The sequence below is a fragment of the Ursus americanus genome, chromosome 28 (genome assembly GCF_024610735.1).
Source record: "Ursus americanus isolate L20-20 chromosome 28, mUrsAme1.1.p, whole genome shotgun sequence".
Lineage (NCBI taxonomy): Eukaryota > Metazoa > Chordata > Mammalia > Carnivora > Ursidae > Ursus > Ursus americanus.
In genome coordinates, this window is record NC_142154.1 from 32,278,380 (window position 1) to 32,294,313 (window position 15,934).

General features: G+C 40.0%; 1 protein-coding gene across 4 annotated transcripts in view; it reads right to left on the minus strand.

Annotated features, from left to right (window-relative positions):
- Positions 1–15,934, minus strand: part of LRRC49 (leucine rich repeat containing 49) — a 154,618-nt gene that overhangs the window by 95,807 nt on the left and 42,877 nt on the right. For all 4 annotated transcript variants that reach the window (XM_045810682.2, XM_087856817.1, XM_045810681.2 and 1 more), the window contains one exon: positions 13,528–13,589. In XM_045810682.2, coding sequence (XP_045666638.2) covers positions 13,528–13,589 — 62 coding nt within the window. The remainder of the gene's footprint in view (positions 1–13,527; positions 13,590–15,934) is intronic.

Below are 15,934 nucleotides of genomic sequence, written 5' to 3' on the forward strand. Positions count from 1 at the left end.
CCTGGGTGGCGCAGTCATTGAGCTCCTGTCTTCGGCTTAGAGCGTGATCCCGGCATTCGGGAAAGGAGTCCTTCGTCGGGCTCCTCCGCTGGGAGCCTGCTTCTTCCTCTCCCACTCCCCTGCTTCTGTTCCCTCTCTCGCTGGTTGGCTGCCACATAAATAAATAAATAAAATCTTTAAAGAAGAAGCCCACATCCCTAAGATCCCTATAAAACAAGGGGCATGGCCTGGGACCCAGTCAATAATTTGGGCTCTGGAAATCCCACAACCTCTCCTCATCAGAATGACAAGAAGGAGAAGCCCCCCCCAGCAAAGAAAAGACAGTGAGTCTGTGGCCTCTGCCACAGAAATAATGGATATGGATGTAACCAAATTATCAGAAATGGAATTCAGAGTAACGATGGTCAAAATGATGAGTAGAATTGAAAAAACTATTAACGAAAAGGTTACTGAGAATATAGAATCCCTAAGGACAGAAATGAGAACGAATCTGACAGAAATTTAAAAAGTCTATGAGCCAAATGCAGGCAAAACTAGAGGCTCTGACGGCCAGGGTCGCAGAAGCAGAGGAACGGGTTAGTGAATTGGAGGATGGGTTAATAGAGGAAAAAATGAAAATAGAAGATGGTCTTAAAAAAATCCACGCCCACGAATGTAGGTTACGGGAGATTACTGACTCAATGAAACGATCCAATATTAGAATCATCGGCATCCCCGAGGGGGTGGAGAAAAACAGAGGTCTAGAAGAGATATTTGAACAAATTGTAGCTGAAAACTTCCCTAATCTAGCGAGGGAAACAAACATTCGTGTCCAAGAGGCAGAGAGGACCCCTCCCAAGCTCAACCACGACAAACCTACGCCACGTCACGTCATAGTGCAATTCGCAAATATTAGATCCAAGGATACAGTATTGAAAGCGGCCAGAGCAAAGAAATTTCTCACGTACCAAGGCAAAGGCATCAGAATTACGTCAGACCTGTCTACACAGACCTGGAATGAGAGAAAGGGTTGGGGAGCATATTTAAAGCTCTTTCAGAGAAAAACATGCAGCCAAGGATCCTTTATCCAGCAAGGCTGTCATTCAGAATTGATGGAGAAATAAAGACATTTCAGAATCGCCAGTCACTAACCAATTTTGTAACCACGAAACCAGCCCTACAGGAGATATTACGGGGGGTTCTATAAAAGTAAAAAGGCCCCAAGAGTGATACAGATCAGAAAGTCACAGCCAATACAAACAAAGACTTTACTGGCAACATGGCATCATTAAAATCATATCTCTCAGTAATCAGTCTTAATGTAAATGGTTTGAACCATCCCATAAACAACACAGGGTTGCAGATTGGATAAAAAGAAATGACCCATCCATTTGCTGTCTACAAGAGACTCATTTCGAACCCAAAGATGCATTCAGACTGAGAGTAAGGGGATGGAGTACCACCTTTCACGCAAATGGACCTCAAAAGAAAGCTGGGGTAGCAATTCTCATATCAGATAAATTGGATTTTAAACTACAGACTATAGTTAGAGATGCAGAAGGGCACTATATTATTCTTAAGGGAAGTATTCAACAAGTGGATATGACAATTATAAATATATATGCCCCCAACAGGGGAGCAGCAAGATACACAAGCCAACTCTTAACCAGAATAAAGAGACATATAAATAAAAATACATTAATAGTAGGGGACCTCAACACTCCACTATCAGAAATAGACAGAACACCCTGGCAAAAACTAAGCAAAGAATCAAAGGCTTTGAATGCCATACTCGACAAGTTGGACCTCATAGATATATATAGAACACTACACCCCAGAACCAAAGAATACTCATTCTATCCTAATGCCCATGGAACATTCTCAAGAATAGACCATGTTCTGGGACACAAAACAGGTCTCAACCGATACCAAAAGATTGAAATTATCCCCTGCATATTCTCAGACCACAATGCTCTGAAATTGGAACTCAGCCACAAGGAAAAATTTGGAAGAAACTCAAACACGTGGAGACTAAGAACCATCCTGCTCAGGAATGACTCAATAAACCAGGAAATCAAAAATCAAATTAAACAATTTATGGAGACCAATGAGAATGAAAATACAACAGTCCAAAACCTATGGGATACTGCAAAGGCAGTCCTAAGGGGGAAATACATAGCCATCCAAGCCTCACTCAAAAGAATAGAAAAATCTAAAATGCAGTTTTTATATTCTCACCTCAAGAAGCTGGAACAGCAACAGAGGGACAGGCCTAATCCACGCATGAGGAAGCAGTTGACCAAAATTAGAGCTGAAATCAATCAAGCAGAAACCAGAAGTACAGTAGAGCAGATCAACAGGACAAGAAGCTGGTTCTTTGAGAGAATCAATAAAATTGACAGACCACTGGCAAGACTTATCCAAAAGAAAAGAGAAAGGACCCAGATTATTAAAATTATGAATGAAAAAGGAGAGGTCACGACGAGCACCATTGAGATTGGAAGGATTATTAGAAATTTTTATCAACAGCTATATGCCAATAAACTAAGCAATCTGGAAGAGATGGAATCCTTCCTGGAAACCTCTAAACTACCAAGATTGAAACCGGAAGAAATTGATTCCTTAAACAGGCCAATTAGTTATGAAGAAATTGAGTCAGTGATAAACAACCTTCCAAATAACAAAACTCCAGGCCCGGACGGTTTTCCTGGGGAATTCTACCAAACATTCAAAGAAGAAATAATACCTATTCTCCTAAAGCTATTTCAAAAAATAGAAACAGAAGGAAAGCTACCAAACTCATTCTATGAGGCCAATATTACCTTGATCCCCAAACCAGGCAAAGATCCCCTCAAAAAGGAGAATTACGGACCGATTTCCCTAATGAATATGGACACCAAAATCCTCAACAAGATACTTGCTAATAGAATCCAACAGTTCATTAAAAGGATTATCCATCACGATCAAGTGGGATTCATACCTGGGATGCAAGCGTGGTTCAATATTCGCAAATCAATCAGCGTGATACATCATATCAACAAGAAAAGACTCAGGAACCATATGATCCTCTCAACTGATGCCGAAAAAGCATTTGACAAAATACAGCATCCTTTCCTGATTAAAACCCTTCAGAGTGTAGGAATAGAAGGTACATTTCTCAATCTCATAAAAGCCATCTATGAAAAGCCTACTGCAAATATTATTCTCAATGGGGAAAAGCTGGAAGCCTTTCCCTTAAGATCTGGAACACGACAAGGATGCCCACTCTCGCCACTATTATTCAACATAGTATTAGAAGTCCTTGCAACAGCAATCAGACGACAAAAAGGGATCAAAGGTATTCAAATCGGCAAAGAAGAAGTCAAAATGTCTCTCTTTGCAGATGACATGATACTCTATATGGAAAACCCAAAAGAAGCCACTCCCAAACTATTAGAAGTTATAGAGCAATTCAGTAACGTGGCGGGATACAAAATCAATGCTCAGAAATCAGTTGCATTTCTATACACGAATAACGAGACCGAAGAAAGAGAAATTAGGGAATCCATCCCATTTACAATAGCACCAAAAACCATACGTTACCTTGGAATTAACTTAACCAGAGATGTAAAGGACCTATATTCTAGAAACTATAAATCACTCTTGAAAGACACTGAGGAAGACATAAAAAGATGGAAAGATATTCCATGCTCATGGATTGGAAGAATAACATAGTTAAAATGTCCATGCTACCCAGAGCAATCTACACTTTCAATGCTATCCCGATCAAAATACCGAGGACATTTTTCAAAGAACTGGAACAAACAGTCCTTAAATTTGTATGGAAACAGAAAAGGCCCCGAATCTCCAAGCAACTGTTGAAAAGGAAAAACAAAGCTGGGGGCATCACAATGCCGGATTTCGAGCTGTACTACAAAGCTGTGATCACAAAGACAGCATGGTACTGGCACAAAAACAGACACATAGACCAATGGAACAGAATAGAGAGCCCAGAAATGGACCCTCAGCTCTTTGGGCAACTAATATTTGATAAAGCAGGAAAAAACATCCGCTGGGAAAAAGACAGTCTCTTCAATAAATGGTGCTGGGAAAACTGGACAGCTACATGCAAGAGAATGAAACTTGACCACTATCTCACACCATACACAAAAATAAACTCCAAATGGATGAAAGACCTCGATGTGAGACAGGAATCCATAAAAATTCTAGAGGAGAACATAGGCAACAACCTCTACGACATCGGCCAAAGCAACCTTTTTCATGACACATCCCCAAAGGCAAGAGAAACAAAAGATAAAATGAATTTATGGGACTTCATCAAGATTAAAAGTTTCTGCACAGTCAAGGAAACAGTCAGAAAAACTAAGAGGCAGCCCACGGAATGGGAGAATATATTTGCAAATGACACTACAGATAAAGGACTGGTATCCAAGATCTACAAAGAACTTCTCAAACTCAATACACGAGAAACAAATAAACAAATCAAAAAACGGGCAGAAGATATGAACAGACACTTTTCCAATGAAGACATACAAATGGCTAACAGACAAATGAAAAAATGTTCAAAATCATTAGCCATCAAGGAAATTCAAATCAAAACCACACTGAGATACCACCTTACGCCAGTTAGAATGGCAAAAATAGACAAGGCAAGAAACAACAATTGTTGGAGAGGATGTGGAGAAAGGGGATCCCTCCTACATTGTTGGTGGGAATGCAAGTTGGTACAGCCACTCTGGAAAACAGTGTGGAGGTCCCTTAAAAAGTTAAAAATTGAGCTACCCTATGATCCAGCCATTGCACTACTGGGTATTTACCCCAAAGATACAGACGTAGTGAAGAGAAGGGCCATATGCACCCCAATGTTCATAGCAGCAATGTCCACAATAGCTAAATCGTGGAAGGAGCCGAGATGCCCTTCAACAGATGACTGGATTAAGAAGTTGTGGTCCATATATACAATGGAATATTACTCAGCTATCAGAAAGAACGAGTTCTCAACATTTGCTGCAACATGGACGGCACTGGAGGAGATAATGCTAAGTGAAATAAGTCAAGCAGAGAAAGACAACTATCATATGATTTCTCTCATCTATGGAACATAAGAACTAGGATGATCAGTAGAGGAAGAAAGGGATAAAGAAAGGGGGGGTAATCAGAAGGGGGAATGAAACATGAGAGACTATGGACTATGAGAAACAAACTGAGGGCTACAGAGGGGAGGGGGGTGGGGGAATGGGATAGACCGGTGATGGGTAGTAAGGAGGGCACGTATTGCATGGTGCACTGGGTGTTATACACAACTAATGAATCATAGAGCCTTACATCGGAAACCAGGGATGTACTGTATGGTGACTAACATAATATAATAAAAAATCATTAAAATCAAAAAAAAAAAAAAAAAAAAGAAGGGGGAATGAAGCATGAGAGACTATGGACTCTGGGAAACAAACCGAGGGCTTCAGAGGGGTGGGGGTGGGGGAATGGGATAGGCCGGTGATGGGTATTAAGGAGGGCACGTATTGCATGGTGCACTGGGTGTTATACGCAAGTAATGAATCATGGAACTTTACATCAAAAACTTGGGATGTACTGTATGGTGACTAACATAATAAAAAAATAATATAAAAAAATTTAAAAAATAAAAAAAAATAAAAAAATAAAAAAATAAAAAAGTAATAAAAAATAAAAGAAAAATGCAATTTAAAGTTTGTGTGAAGGTGAATCACGTGTCAGCCATCAGGCAGACACCTTGAAGAGGAGTCAAATAGGAAATTTCCTTGTCAAGTATGTAGTCATTTCTTAAATTTACAACTTTTCTTAGTAGGCGGTCAGAAATGATCTGTCAATAATAGTTGGTTTCTGTGTTACTCTGTTGATTTCTGTTTTATTCGGTTAGTAAGAAGATAGGCCTATTGTTGGTTATCTGTTAACTTGAGGCAGAAAGGAAAAAAACGTGAAGCCATTTTGACAGTTTGCTGGATACTAGAACTAAGAAAGTTCAATTTCCTTCGAGCCAAAGTAACATAAGCAATACCCCAGTCCTGGAAAGCACGAGAGTCAAGCCTCAGCTATAGGAGCACTTGATGCAACAACCTGAGTTCCTAACGACTACCAATACATTCTGAAGGTCAGTGAAATAATTTCCTCCTTAAAACATCAACTGGCACTAAAAGTGACAACTGCAGGGTAGTCTGAGTTTCTCTCACTTGGTTTCGTCCTGGATATAGAATTCATATGGTGTGCCTAACCAAGTTGAAATAGAGCTTGGAAAAAAATGCAAAGAGAATGATTTCCTAATAAAGGTAAAATTATGAACCATTTTTCACAAATATTGAAAATAGCCTAGAGGATACTCTTGCCCTAGAGAAGAACCATAATGAAGGAAAAGTCACACCCAAAAACTTACAGTCTGGTGAACTTAAGTAATACAATTACTAAAAGAGATCATTAAAGAACTTGTAACAGTATTCTTGCCCTCCAAAAGAAAATAGAATCCTAGCTTAAAATTTTCAGTGACATCACAAAGAGAAAGCAGAATCCAAATAGCATTGTTTTACTAAGAGAAGGAAGGAGGTACAAGAGGTCCACAAAGGCAGTTTTTATTATTCAGTTTTTATTATTCAGTTTTATTATTGTTTTCAAATGCCCTACAGATACTGCAACTCCTTGCCAGTACCCTGGGGCCGAAGACACCCATGACCCTACCCTTGTTACAACTCATCTAATGGGAAGGTTCTACAGATTTTCCTCTATTGTAGAAGTTCTGGGCAAGATCTTTACTGACAAATAAATAGATTGACCTAGAAGCCAGAAACGATCGCCAAGAGAACTTTGATTGCGTAAGCCTTTAAACCTCACCTGTCCAGGCATTAAACATAGTCCAAACGACTTAGTAATGGCGTGAAAGAGGACCCACCAAAACAAGTTCGGAAACCACAGAGAAAAATATTTCTACTTGAAGGATTAAATTAATTCTCCCGGAAAAATATTTGCTAAAATAGTAATATTATTTACAAAGTAGATGCTGGAGAGACTGCAGTGAGCACTTTAGATATGCGCCTTTGCCTTTGTCAAGTTTACAGTCTAGCAGGGAGAACAATTTAAACAGAAAGTTCAGGGGTGCCTGGGTGAGTGTCTGACTCGGTTTCAGCTCAGGTCGTGATCTCTGGGTCATGATATAGAGCCCCATGTCAGGGCTCCGAGCTTAGCGTGGAGTCGGCTTGAGATTCTCTCTTCCCGTCCCTCTGCCCCTCCCACTCGTGCTCTCTTTCTCTCTCTCTCTAAAATAAACAAATCTTTAAAAAATAAATAAATAAAAAGAAAGTTCAATAAACTATGGAACTGCAATAGTTTACTTCCTGTAGAAGTATAGGAAGCTATGAGGAAAGCATATAGCAAGACCCCATAGCATTGTTCACTTTGTAAACTCAAGACATACTAAGAAATATATTTACATTGTAACCCAGTCCCCACATACCTATAGTAAAATAATGTACACACACAAGCTCATGCATAGACACACCCATATGTAATTAAAACTGGAAAATTTTCATGAAACAATGCTTGTCCTGAAAATGTGGGACAAACTGATATTTTCTATTCCATTTTTATTTTCCCAGCCTTAACCATGAGATTGATTTTAGGATCCCCGTATGGGTTTTGTTTTTTTTTTTTTTTTAAGATTTTATTTACTTATTCGACAGAGATAGAGACAGCCAGCAAGAGAGGGAACACAAGCAGGGGGAGTGGGAGAGGAAGAAGCAGGCTCATAGCGGAGGAGCCTGATGTGGGGCTTGATCCCATAACGCCGGGATCACGCCCTGAGCCGAAGGCAGACGCTTAACCGCTGTGCCACCCAGGCGCCCCGCCCCGTATGGGTTTTGACCCAGAGACTGAAAAACACAGACCGATGGTATTTTTAAGTCAGCGACATTATTGCTAAAGATGCAAATTCCTGAGCCCCACCTTAAACTACTGAATTAGAATCCATGGAAGTTGGGCCCGGAAAGCTGCATTTTAGCAGGCTCTCCAGATAATTCTTAGGCATATTAACGTTTGAGAACTCTTGTTATCATTTCATCTCCAATCTAACGGATGATCAGGAGTTATTCAGGCACCGAGCAGGCAGGAAAATATTATTGCCAGAAGCCATGGCAGATGCAAAGAGCAAGTGGACAAGGAGGAGCATGCTATGTTTAAGGAAGCTCAGTGGAACAGAGTCCAGAGCACTACGGGAAGGCAATGAGGATGGAGAGGTAGACATGGCTCATTCTGCAAGTTCCCTTTTCTAGTATGTTCCACACTACCTCAAGAATAATTAAAAGGAAGGAAATTGTGACAAATGCTACAGCATGGATGAACTTTAAGGACATTATGCTAAGTGAAATGAGCCAGACACAAACAGTGAAATACGGTATGGTTCCACTTAGATGAGATATCTAGGGCAATCACATTCACAGAAACAGAAAACAGAGCGGTGGCTGCCAGGGCTGGGGGAGGGAAGAAAGGAGAAATGTTATTTAATGGGTACAGAGTTTCAGTTTCATAAGATGAAGAAGGTCTGGAGATTGGCTGCACAACAACGTGAACGTAACACCACTGCACTGTATACTTAACAATGATTAAGATAGGACATTTATATGTATTTTACCACGATTTTAATAAAGAATACACAAGACCAAGAGTCCTGAGCTGATATTTGATCCTCACTAGTATTTGACTCAATGAGACTGAATTCCCCTCAGTTCTAGAAGCAACGGCAACCATTCCCGTTGAGGCAATCAAGACACTAGAATTATAAACCCTTCTTCCTTTTGGGTTTTGGTTTGTTTGTTTAAAAAGCTTGTTAAAACTTTCTACATTGGAGAATGAAAGGACAGAGAGACCAGAGAGAAGAATCAATTCCAACTTAACCTTGCGCTGAAGACAGCACCCTATAGCCGTCTCAGCGGAAGAGATGAAGCTGATGGAACACTCCAGTTTTCGGCTAAGGATCATAAAGTACCTCCCGAGGGTCACAAGTATTTCCTTGATCCTTGACAAATATTTTTGTCTATAAAGCTTTTCCTCGTGAAGGAAAATTTTGCGTGATGTCTACATTAACACGTATTCTCATTTCGGGGCGCCGTAACTCACTGGTTCCCAAATCGAGGGATTGGGAATACTCTGAGAAGCCTTAAAAAATTACAGACCTCTGGCTCCACTCCACATCTCCTGGAGCAGATTACCCAGCAGTGAACCAGTGACTACGTATTTTTTAAGTTTTCAAGGATATTTTTGTGTAGCCTATTTGGGAAAATCACTCAAAGAAAAGACAGTTATGAGAAAGGCTGCCTGGGCACATGCACTTACCTCTCTCCACCCTCTCAAAATCTCTTTGAAATGAATGAACATAAAAGTATGAAAATATCCATAGCTGTACTAGAAAACCAGGAAGAGTTCCATCGGCAGACCAGAACACTAAGGAATTTCTGGAAGATATAAAGCAGATGGAATCAGTAAAACCCCAAATTGCTAAAATCCTGAAATGAACAGGATCATTTATACTGTAAGTGTTGCCAGCAGAACCTTAGAATATTCCCTAGATCAGAGGCAACAGTGTTGGCAGCAGATGTGGGTCAGTTGACCGGTAATTATTGAAGAGTTTGGTAAAAGTTTTCCAGCATCTCACTCTCAGAGTAGCTGCCTTGTGAATTGTCCCAAGGTTGAACAAGATGAGAAAGGAAAGGCAGTGTTCTGGGTAAATTCTGGTGGCCAAGATGAAAAAGGAGCCTCCATTTCCAGAAGGCAAGTTTCTTGTGCACATCATAAAGGAAAGTCCAACTGGGTTGATATCCTCCCTCCGCCCTATCTTATGTCCTCTGCAGAGATCCTATACTCATAATTTGCATTCACGGTGATTTTTTCAACCATTGCTGACAAAAAAAAAATCCATCTAGACTCTCACTTGTAAATACGAACTGCCACCCAAAAATCAAAGAAATAAAGAAACAAAAAAAAGAGCATTTTTGTTTGTTTGGTTTTGTTTGGAGAACAAATACAGGATTAACTCTGAGGGAAAAAAGTAAATTGTAGAAATCAAAGAAATCCTTCTCTCATCCATAAACTAAGAATAGCCATTAGAAAAAAATGCAATCAGACTGCTTGGAAACTAAGATCATGAGAGCAAAGAAAAACAAAACAAATCAACCAGACAAACAGTACCTCAGAAGAAGAGGTGAATAATGGAATGACCATGTCTGAAGACTGAATTAGATATAACGGATCCCCTTGATTAACCACAGAATATTACTTTCAGGGTGATCATCATAAAATGTACTCTGGCAGGTCCCTCCAGTGCTCTGTGGTCTGGAGGAGGGCCCGGGCGGGGCAGGAGAAAGGGAGAGCAAGGACCTCACTGCAAGTCCAGAGAGGGCAGATGTAGTGAGTCTGCCCTGAGCCTTCTGAATCAACTCTGTCCAGCTTGTGCCCTCCACCTGGGATGTCCAAGTACCCTTTGCTCCACTAAGGCCTACTCTTCCTTTCGCACTGGGTCCAGGTACCATTTCCCTCTGGGAAGGCTTCCTTCACTTCCCTTCCTCAGGCTGATTTATATTTTCTAATATCCCCACAGTTCATCACAACTAAGTTTAACTCACTGCATAATAATTACCTATTTGTGTCTCTGCCTTCCTCAGCTTTGAGGGATAGTTTAACCTCAGAAGCACTGGTTCTATTCAGCTACATAGACATGGATGCATGTCATTCGTTCTCTAAATACATCTTTCATGCCTACTGCTAGTGCTAAATGAACTGTTCTAATAGCTGCAGGAAAATATACAAAAGGGGTTCTGTACACATGACATTAAACATAGTTACCTATTTAACCCATGTTGGAATTCTCTGTATTCAACAGCGTGCCATCACATTTTGGAACTTTCTGAATTTCCACCAGGTACCTAATAGTTTATGTAAATGGCCCTCTAAGAATCCAACAATTTGGTCAAAAATTAGGAAGCCCTACTATAAAACAGTCAATACATTATTGTCTCCCTGAAATGGATATACAATTAACTAGATGTTCTCATTGGCTTAATATTATCTGTGAGTTTCCCAGAGGGAGTCCTAAAAGGTACTTTCAGCTTTATGCTGCTGTTTCTACTCTTCTTGACCTCTGTCACTCCTGGGCCACTAAACTGTAAAACCAGACAAATCTATTACGCCAGGACTACAGCAGGACACAGGGGCCCTGAAAAGATACTACAGTTATCACTACAAATCATCTGATGCCCAGCTATCTGAGATATCTGTGTCGTGAGTAAAGCTAACAGAATGTTTTCAAGGATTGCACTCTGATTTTTTTTCGCCCAGCAGATCAAATCTAATCTATATGCCATCTCCTGGACTACATGTGTCAACAGAAACAGAACGGAAGATGTACTGAGCCTCAAAAGCCAACGAGCTGGAATTACTAGAGTAAGGTAAAGGGCTAAGCCTATGTAGAAACACAGAGAAAACAATTAGTAAGAAAATGAAACCACTAAAATTGTTGACTCACTACTAGCTCAATTTCTTGGGAAATCAGGCTTTTTAAAGAAAGTTATAAGACAGGGAGGAGGACAGTGAAGCATATGGCATTGATTACCTTTAATTGCCCCTTCAAAGCAAATATTCCTTAATGACAATGTGACAATGACCAAAGGATATATTATATATGTGACAGATACAATTTTCCTCTGGTAATTTTTCTCCTTAAGGCACAAAAGATCATTGATTTGGGGTACATGAAAATCAGAGGTCCAATTTACAAAGCAGTATATCGAACCGATAGGTTTATCATCAAGTAGCATAGCTTTTCACAGCTCATGGAAAACCTATCATGGTTGAAATAAAACTAAAAATGTTTTTTAAGAAAAAGAAAGTTATCAATATTAATCCCATTAATCATATCTTTATTTTGCCAGTGAGTAAAACTCCTTTCCAGGTTGGGAAGAAAATTCCCTCTATATAAGCAATTCAAACCAACTCCCTACAGAGCCAGGAGTTCAGAAGTTCAAGTTTCCTGGGGACCTGGGAACATCAAAGCCCCTATACACCCAAACTTGTAACTCTCTTTAAATACTCAACACAATCGAGGCAAGAAGCAAAAGCAATGTGTTCCACTGTAAGTTGGGGAAATCTAAGGGTGCCCAGCACCTTAAACAGCAAATATTGTGAGAATGAAAACTACCTGCTGAAAATAGTTGCTAATGGTCTTCAGGTAGAAATTCCCTAAAGAAAATTAAGTGTCCCTTACACTGCCATTGAAAAGAAATCCTACCTTCCCAACAAGATGCAAAGACCACTGGAATAGCACTCAGCATAAACTGAAAAGAGTATGAAAAGTCTTTCAGAAAACGTCAATATTTTTTCCACAGAAGAGAAGAGAGACAGAGTAAGGGTATTTTCTTCGAAATAATGCCTAAATGCAACGTTCACTATCTGGATTTAATCTCTAACTTCGAGAGATAGCACAGAGATAAGGAGTTAACACTTAGATCTGATAGGGGAGGAAAAATATGCAAACAAAAAAAAATGCACGAAAGCTAAACTGGTTTTTTTTTTTTTTTAGTTTTATTTATTTATTTTAAGTAAACTCTATGTCCAATGTGGGACCTGAACTCCTGATCCTGTGATTGAGAGTCACGTGCTCTACCGACCGAGCCAGCCAGGTGACCCTAATCTGGTCCTTAATAATCAGAAGCATAGACCTTGAGCTCAGGAAGAGATGTGTTCTGAACTCTTTTATACTCAGTTCTTACCTTCTTACAAAAGCTGGTGCAAAGTACAGCCTTGTAGTTAAACTAAAGAACAGAGGAGCAGTTATAAAGCATAGTTCAAACTGAGTGGCTGGGGGAAAGAGAAGGAAAGAATGAGGGAAGGAGTAGAGGGGTCCTTTTGCATCGAAAAGCCTGACTGCCTGTCTCAGCTCTAGTTCTGAAATCGTCCACACTGACACTGAATGAGACAGCATCACAATGTAAAGGAGAACAGGCTTCAGATCTTTGGAAAACAAAAGGTATGTATTTATACACTCTGATCTACTGTTTCTTAGCAGCCATAGTTCTAAGTAGGGATAGCAAGTTAGAAGTTATGGCCCAATTAGCAAGAGGCTCAGGGACAAATATAGCCTGCTATATCAAAATTGCTTAGTAGCTACACAGCTTGTAGAAGATAATTTATGGAAGAAATTCTAATTCAACTGACTGGTGCAGTAAGTGTCAAACAAAGAACAGCAAAATATATGTTGACATTTCCACATACACATTTTGCAAAAGAGCAACCTCAAAGTATAATTAAATAAAAAGCACATGCTATACTAATTTCATCATTTTAGCTTTAGAGGCTCTCACCCGCACCAGAGCTTTGTTTTTCCACGAAGAACTTTGTCATATGGCCCCATCATTTTCAAATTTAAAATCTTACATGACAACAAGATTTTCCAAGGTACTTACAATCTTCATTTAAAGCACGAGAACCCACACAGCCAGGTTATTAATAAATGACAAACTGGGAGTTTCCACTTACGTAGAGATATTGTTGAAGCTGAGAAACAGACGTTGGAGGCAGGGCAAATTATCCACATCTCTCTAGAAGGAAACAGAAAGCAAAAATTGATCAGCTGAAAGAAAAAAAACTATCATACATGTCTTCTTGCTCAGCTGTTGCAATACACATTCACTTCTGTTTCCGGCAACCTTGCTAGAGCACTGTTTTCTACCAGACGTTGAGCTCCATTCTTCTCCACTGCAGATTAAATGGGAGGGTGGCAGTTCATCCGCAGAGCGAGCTGCACCACTCGCAAGGTAAAAAGCACTGAGGAGAACAGGGAGAGATGCTGCTGCTAGCCTCTTTAAGCATGCTTTTGGGAAAGAAGCCAAAATGCTACTTCAGCAATTCAACTGTAGCACAAATATAGTATGACCAAACATTTGTTAAAAATCACTTTTAAAAGGAAACTGTTCAAATGTTTTAAATTTTAAATTTATGCAATTAGCTTTCACAACAGTGCTGAGAATTTCAAAGCAATTTTCCTCACTCTTCTCAAACCCTTGGAAACACACCACCCAGTTATAAATGAACCAATATGCTGACAATTTCCCCATAAAACGAAAAGCAGATCATGAGTGTCACTGAAGGGCAATTTCCAACTAAGCAAACATCAGACATTCTTATGATTGGAAATCACCCCTGTTCTGTTTAGGTACGGCGTCCCAAAGTCAACCATGGCTGTTTAAATGCACTCTTATCCTTAGCAAATATTGAGATGTTTTGGCTCAAATGACTTTTTTTTTTTTAGATCCTAAAATAAATACGAAGCTACCTAGCTTCATTAAATGAAAAGACACAGACTTCCAAAAAGTCTGGCATACACTGGAGTAATAGCACCGTAAGCAGCTTCGTGATGACCTAGTCTACAACCTCCTTCTGCACATGAGAAGTGAACAGTTGAGGCTGTGGCAGAGACAGGGTGGGAGTGGGGTGGAAAGGTGACCCAGGACTACATAGTGTCCTAGAGGCTGAGACAGGACAAGATTTGTTATCCTGACTTCAATTAAAACTCTACACACTGGCACTTCTCATATAAAATGTTTTTCTCTTTCTTTTTTTTTTCACTAAATTTTTTTTTTCAAGACTCACTTTAATTTGCTGGATGATGACCCAGCTAAAATATCTGCTGTTAATATGGAGTATGAAACTTCGGGAGACATTTCTCTCTCTCTCTCTCTCTCTTTTTTCCTCTAGGACTGATTCTTTTTTTTTTTTTTTAAAGATTTTATTTATTTATTCGACAGAGACAGAGACAGCCAGCGAGAGAGGGAACACAAGCAGGGGGAGTGGGAGAGGAAGAAGCAGGCTCATAGCGGAGGAGCCTGATGTGGGGCTCGATCCCAGAACGCCAGGATCACGCTCTGAGCCGAAGGCAGATGCCCAACCGCTGTGCCACCCAGGCGCCCCTAGGACTGATTCTTTTTTGAAGCATAATTAACATACAGTGTTTTATTAGTTTCAGGTGTACAAGAAATGTTTTTCATTTTTAAGGACAATATCATTTACAATAATGAGTTGGAATAATGCTAATATAAGTATATATATATTTTACATATTATTGTGCCCAATATTTAAACCCAAATCCAAACTTGTTTTACGTTTCTATGAGTCATTATCTTTCTTCTTCCCTTTTTCCTTCCACCCTTTTAAAACTACCATTTCCAAGACCTCAGTAAGAATTAAGGCAAGTACATTAAAATGACAACCAAGGCTAGCTTTTCCAAAAATGCCTCACTTATTTATTTTTGAAAGCTTGTTATACAAAGAAAATATAAAAGTGGTGGGATTGTGGCACGGCCACATCTCACTGGTTTTTGAGAGGGCACAGGAGAAATGAATCTGGCTTAAGACATTCTCCCGTGGAGTTTCCCTGTACACCATTCTCCAACACTTTCTCAATCTCGCAGACCCTAAACAGCGTAAAACAAATACAACTGCCAGTGATCAGAACATGGGCTATGTGTACCATTCACTTGGCACTACCATTCTCAGGCCCACCCCTGAAAAGCCTGTTCCATAGATGTTGAGTAAGAGGTTTTTAGAGTTTTTCAACCGTGGCCAAGGAATAAGTCTGGAGAAAACAGGAAGGCAGCCAAATTCCCCACAGTGGGTGATAAGCTCTATATGTTGGCCAACTTCTTGAATCATCTCTACAGCTTCCTCTCTCTGACATTGCCAGAAATGACAGCAGAGTGGGGTGGAGGAGTGATGGACCAGTGGTAGGTCTCGTTTTATTCCAGGGCCCTACTTTCCAAAGAAATAAATGGTGGCTTGCTTCCTATCTGGTCTCTAGAGGTATGGGCCATAGCTGGGCGCCTGGGTGGCTCAGTCAGTTAAGCATTCTGCCTTCGGCTCAGGTCATGATTCCAGGGTGCTGGGATTG